Source organism: Microtus ochrogaster, chromosome 7 (assembly GCF_000317375.1).
Source record: "Microtus ochrogaster isolate Prairie Vole_2 chromosome 7, MicOch1.0, whole genome shotgun sequence".
Classification (NCBI taxonomy): Eukaryota; Metazoa; Chordata; class Mammalia; order Rodentia; family Cricetidae; genus Microtus; species Microtus ochrogaster.
The window spans coordinates 24,548,915-24,554,523 of record NC_022014.1 but is presented as its reverse complement, the minus strand read 5'-3'; the positions used below and the strand labels follow the sequence as shown (position 1 = coordinate 24,554,523).

Sequence of the window (5,609 nt, the reverse complement as noted above, 5' to 3'; positions counted from 1 at the left end):
CCTGCCTCTGCCTCCAGAGTGCTGGGATTAAAGGTGTGCGCCACCACCGCCCGGCTAGACAAGGAGTTCTATAACCACTACTAACTTTCCATTGAAAGGGCTTTTGGGGGCTGGAGAGATGGCTCAGCTGTTAAGAGTATTGCCTGCTCTTCCAAAGGTCTTGAGTTCAATTCCCAGCAACCGCATGGCTCACAACCATCTGTAATGAGGTCTGGTGCCCTCTTCTGGCCAGCAAGCATACATGCAGACAGAATATTGTATACATAATAAATATTTTTAAAAAAGGGGGGGGCTTTTGGGGTCATCAGAGCTCAAGCCACTGCGCTGTAAGGAACATATCCCTGCTGGGCAGTGGTGAGGCACGCTTTTAATCCCAGAACCCAGGAGGCAGAACTCTGTGAGTTCAAGGCCAGCCCGGTCTACAGAGCAAGTTCCAGGATAGGCTCCAAAGCTACGGAGAAACCCTGTCTCAAAAAACAAACAAACAGGGCTGGAGAGATGGCTCAGAGGTTAAGAGCATTGCCTGCTCTTCCAAAGGTCCTGAGTTCAATCCCCCAGCAACCACATGGTGGCTCACAACCATCTGTAAAGAGGTCTGGTGCCTTCTTCTGGCCTGCAGACATGCACACAGAATATTGTATACATAATAAATAAACAAACAAACAAACAAAAAAGCTACGGAGAAAGCCTTTCTCAAATAAATAAATGCATAAATAAATAAATGGGAACATATCCCCTTTTGCCTCTGTGTGCCAAGTCCCAGGCGTAGATGGTTAGTAAGGTCCAGGAAGAGGGGCCCTCAGCCCTGACTCTGCATGATCACCTGGGGAGATTTCAGCACTGTCATTTTTAGGGCCAATTCCAGGGGTTCCAAGCTAAACAGTCTTTGATAGGGCCTGGGAAACAGCTTGAGTTAAAACTCTTTGCATTGTTCTGATGTGTGTCTATGACTAACTCCTTTGGTGAAGGCAATGGCAAAAACTAGATCAGTCAGCAAAAAGGACTCACAAAATAGGATATGTGTTCGGTAAAGGAAAGGACACCCACCACCACCTCCTGTGCTTCTCAGCCCCAGCTTTTAACATGTCTTCCTGTCACAGGGCTTTTGCACACCCAAGCTGGGTCCCCTCCAGGAGTACCCTTCTTTGCGGGGAGGAGCTGTTCACCTCTCCTTCCCTGATGGCATCACATCCCCCTTAGAATAAGAGGATTCTAATTAGAATTTGTCTTTCTGGCACATGTCACACTGGCAACCTGACGTTTGTGGTTATTCACTATACTGCGCTGCCTGCTTCTTGAGAGCACAGGGCGCGGAGACTCAAAACCCAACAGATTGCTTACAAATTAACGATTTCTTACAAATGAACAATCAGGGTTTTGCGCTTAAGCCGAAGAATTTGACGCGGAGGGTAGGTCAGGGCTAAAGTCCCTGTGGCTGAAGTTTGAGGCGGAAGAGCGGAGGGGGGAGGGGCGCGCTGAGCCCTCTGAATTATGTTTCACTCCCTCGGGGGGCATCATCGCCCCCTTCCCCTTATTGTCCCTCCTCTACAGAAGAGGCGTCCCGGGAGCTGGAGAACAAGTGCCGCGCGCTAGAGTCGCAGCTGGAGGCGCGAACTGCGGCCAACGCCGAGCTGCGGCGGGAGGTGGCGCAGCGGGAGGCGCTGGTGTCTGCGCTGCGCTGCAGCCTGCGCTCGGAGGAGCGCCGCTTTCTGGAGGAGCTGCGGCGCCGCAGCCACCGCGCCACCGTGCTGGGCACCGAGCTGCAGAAGCACACCGAAGCGGCCGCCTACCTCTCCTGCCAGCTGCACGCCGCGCGCCAGAGACTGCAGGCCCCGCGCCCCGGCGCCGCTGCCGCCGAAACCCGGCCCCGCCGACGCGCACAACGGGCCCGCCGCCCTCCCGAGGCGGCCGCCAAGGGGCCGGGCCGGGACTGGGCGACCTGGGACGACGCCGATCCCATGCCGGACCCCGCTCTCTTTCTATACCCGCGGAGGCCGCCACGACCCAGTCCCCGCGGCCCGCGCCCTCTCCCACGCCAGGAGCTGCGGGACCAAGACGCCCCGCACCTCGTGTCACACCGGGAGTCCCCGGACCAAGGCGGCCCGCACCGGGGGCCCGTTGAGAGCCCAGATGCCACGCCCAGCGCCCTAGGGGATCCTGAATAGGCGCAGGGCGCGCAGAGGCGACCGCCAAGGCAGGCCCGGCTGGGCGGGATCAGGGATGGGGCGGAGTCAAGCCGGCAGAACCGCCCCAGCTCCGCCACCCACTAGAGCTGTCCCCCGCTTGTGTGTTTCCCCGAGATGAGCTGCCCCCTCCGGAGAGGGAGCTCCTTTGTAGAGGGAGCGCCAAAGGATCGCACCTTTTTTTGTGGCGGATTGGTGGTATTAACCCTAATCTGGGTCACACCCAGGCCCTGGGAGGGGGAGGGGCGGGGTCTCGTCGGTCCCTGGAAAATTGACAATCCCTTGCAGGGCGGGAGAAGTCTGTGTCTGCCTACAGGAAGGAACACGGTGGCACTTGGCACCGCTAGGCCTGCAAGCTCCCCTTTCCTGCTTTTTCACCCCCAGCCCTGCCCAGCCTTTTGCTAGGAAGAGGCAAGTTTAGGAGCTAGCTCGTGTACTCGGAAGTAGCTACTTCCCACCCCAATGATAAGTCCTTGAAGGTGAGCACGGAACACTTTAGGATCTATTTTAGAAGTCACGTCCTCTCAGAGCTGCGGGGTTCCTGGTGGCAGTTGACTTCCAGAAAACAGTAAGCATAAACCCTTGAAGCGGGTAGTGGAAGAGGAACTGAATGGTTCTTCCCAGGTCTGCCATGCAGGGGGGGCAGGAGATAACAAGCTGGGGCTCAAACTTTGGTGAAGGCAGAGGGTCTTTTGCCCTTCTGTTCCTGAGGCCCCCTCAGAGACTTCCCAGTCCTGTTATAGGTGCTAATCCTATAATCTTGTCCGTTTTCCCAAGCAACTGGCTGCATCCAGAAACAGGAATGTTCTGGCTTCTTGGAAGTGGCAGCTATCCATATAAATGTGATTTTGCTGAAGAGGAAAGTGGAGACTGGCTAGTCCTCGGCGGTGCCCACCCCTGAAAAGGTGGGGTGTTCCTGTGCTCTCCCTCTTAGTGGGGAGTTGCAAGGAGACCAGAATGCTGGCACCTTCCCCTTCTTCCCAGTTCCCATCACTACCAAAGGCAGGAGGAAGCTTCAATCCAGCTCACCATAGGCCCTGTACCAGAGCCCCCACTCCACCACTCTTGTCTGACCTGCATTGAGTCCTAAGTGCCTGTGAGGTCTTCCCTGGGGCTGCTGAGCGAGGATGCCTCTCCCACTCAGTCACTGGGCCCCTAGCATGTCCTGGCCCTGGCTAAGGCACCACATTGTATGTGTCACTCAAGGTCTTAAGGTGGCCAGATTCAGTCTCTGTAGTTGACAAACTAGTGATGGCCACCAAGAAGAAAATGAACTCTTGGCTTATGCCCTCTTCTTGAAGAGGAAGCAGGAATTTTACAGGAAGCAGAAGGCAGTGAGTACATTCCAACCTGATTCTGTACACAGACCCCCTCCCAGCTCTCCCTTCCCTGAAAGACAGCTGAGGCCACTGAGCTGTCTAGCTTCTGGGAGCTGGATGACAGACTAGAATCCTGGAGCTCCCACTAGGTCCTGACCGCTACCCTTCACTCCAGTGGCAATACCTGCACCTGTACCACTTGTTAATCCTCTCAATTTTGTGTGACTCACTGCCCTATCCTGCCACCCTCCCCCCTTGGAACCTGCCTGTATGAGGTTCTCACAATGCTCCCTTGGAGGTGTCCAAAGGACAGTGGGAGGGGAAAGGCCTCTTTCTCTGGGCGCCTACACAGACCTACATTTCCTACGACCATACTTTTGGGGTGAACAGGGTGACTTTATTGATTTTTCTAGAGAGAGCCCTTTCTTGTCTATCCATCCACTAAAAGCCATAGCACCCCAATTAGCTTCCCTTTAAACTATAGCAATAGCCCTCTTCGCTTTCCCTTCTGGGCACCCAGGATATTCAATTGGCTCCATCACACCCCGTCCCCAGGGATCCAACAGTTTCCTGCCTGTCTTTCCTCAAGTGACCCTGCCAACACCTTCCAAATCCTGTTCCTCTTCCAAAAGCCAGAGATAATGATACTTGCGCCCGGGGTGCTTGAAGATTTCCCAGATGAAAAATCTGACTCCCATTTGAGGTCTTGGGATGGGGGAAGGAAGTAATGCAACTCTTCCTGCAGTGAGGGTGTGATAAGGAGGCCTAGGCAGATGCGCGATTCCAGTGTTTACAGGATACCCTTAGCCCTTCCTCTTCTGGAAATAATGAAAGGCCCCTTCAGTGATCTACAGGCAAGGGCACCCTCTGCCTTCCCAGTTTGGGACAGGCCTTGCCCTTAACTTGCACCCATTCCCTTCCTGGACGTGGCCACAGCAATCTACCTGGTCAAGGGAAAATACCAGGAATGACCCCATGGCCAAGAAGGGAAAGACCCGTTTCATTTGTTTGCTGTCCATATCCACAATGGGAGACCGAGATGGTTCATGCAGACACTCATAGGGAAGAGGGCTCCTGCGCAATGTAAGTATAAACAGACCCAGAAGGAAGAACTACGCTGGAGTCCTACGCTCAAGACGCCGTCCGGGAATGAGTGGGCAATGCAGTACGAGGTTCTGTACCCCTTGTCCCTGGGTCCTTGCCAGGGCAACCTGTTCTTTGGGGGACTAGTTCTGGGCCAAAATGGGGCGCTCATCCCTCTACAAGCAGCAGGATAGAGTTTTCTGGATGTGGATGGAAAGATGGTATGGACCATCTTCTCACTTAGGGGGCCAAGGGTCTCCTAAGCATCCTTTCACAGTGATGTGCCAGCCTTGATGGGAGACATGCAGGGCAGATGGATCCTGCTCCAAATTCTCTGTTGGCTGCGCTTTTTAATCCAATGCTTTTCAGAGTGTATTCACTCACCTACAGAAATAGAGCCCTGTGCTTTAGGGGTGACTATCATATGCCTTATTCTTAATAAAATGTTTGGAAAACATTGCTGAAAGTTCTGTTGCTTACCCACGTCTGTTCCAGCAAATGTAGAATGGGGAGTTCCAGTTGTGAGGGAAAGATTAGCTTAGAAAATCAGTGAGTAAAGTGAACCAGCTGACACACACACACAAATACGCTCTTCAGGGCTTGCCTAGGTGACTTGGCCCCTTGCTAAGGTCTGCCAGTCCTAGAGAGGAACAGGTTGGAAGGATCTCATGGCTAGAATTGTTCCCTGTTCTGGTCTAGAAAGAATTCCAAGGTTTTGATCTGTTTGGCCACCCATGCTGTCCTCCATCTGATAGAAGTGCAAGAAGCCCAGCGTCCTAGAGACAAGCCCATCCTCATCCTCCACTGATGGGAGTCATCCTATGACCATGGCTTCAAGAGTTCAGCACATCTGGTACCATGCTTTCACTGTACCTCTGTGTTGTGAACAGTAGAACAAGCTCTGATCCTGAGCATGGTTTCTATGTACACCCCTCCCCTCCTGATAACTGAAGCCACTCCAGCCCATCTTGGGGGGAGGGGCCACTGATCCCATCATGTGGCCCAAGTAAGGTGAGTCATATTC

At 53.9% G+C, this 5,609-nt stretch overlaps 1 protein-coding gene across 1 annotated transcript in view; it reads left to right on the top strand.

The window, feature by feature from the left end:
* Ccdc92b (coiled-coil domain containing 92B) overlaps positions 1-5,044 on the top strand; it is a 34,640-nt gene extending 29,596 nt beyond the window's left edge. The window contains exon 4 of the mRNA XM_013347457.2: positions 1,552-5,044. Coding sequence (XP_013202911.1) covers positions 1,552-2,165 — 614 coding nt within the window. The 3' untranslated portion in view covers positions 2,166-5,044. The remainder of the gene's footprint in view (positions 1-1,551) is intronic.
* The last annotated feature ends 565 nt before the right edge of the window (positions 5,045-5,609 follow it).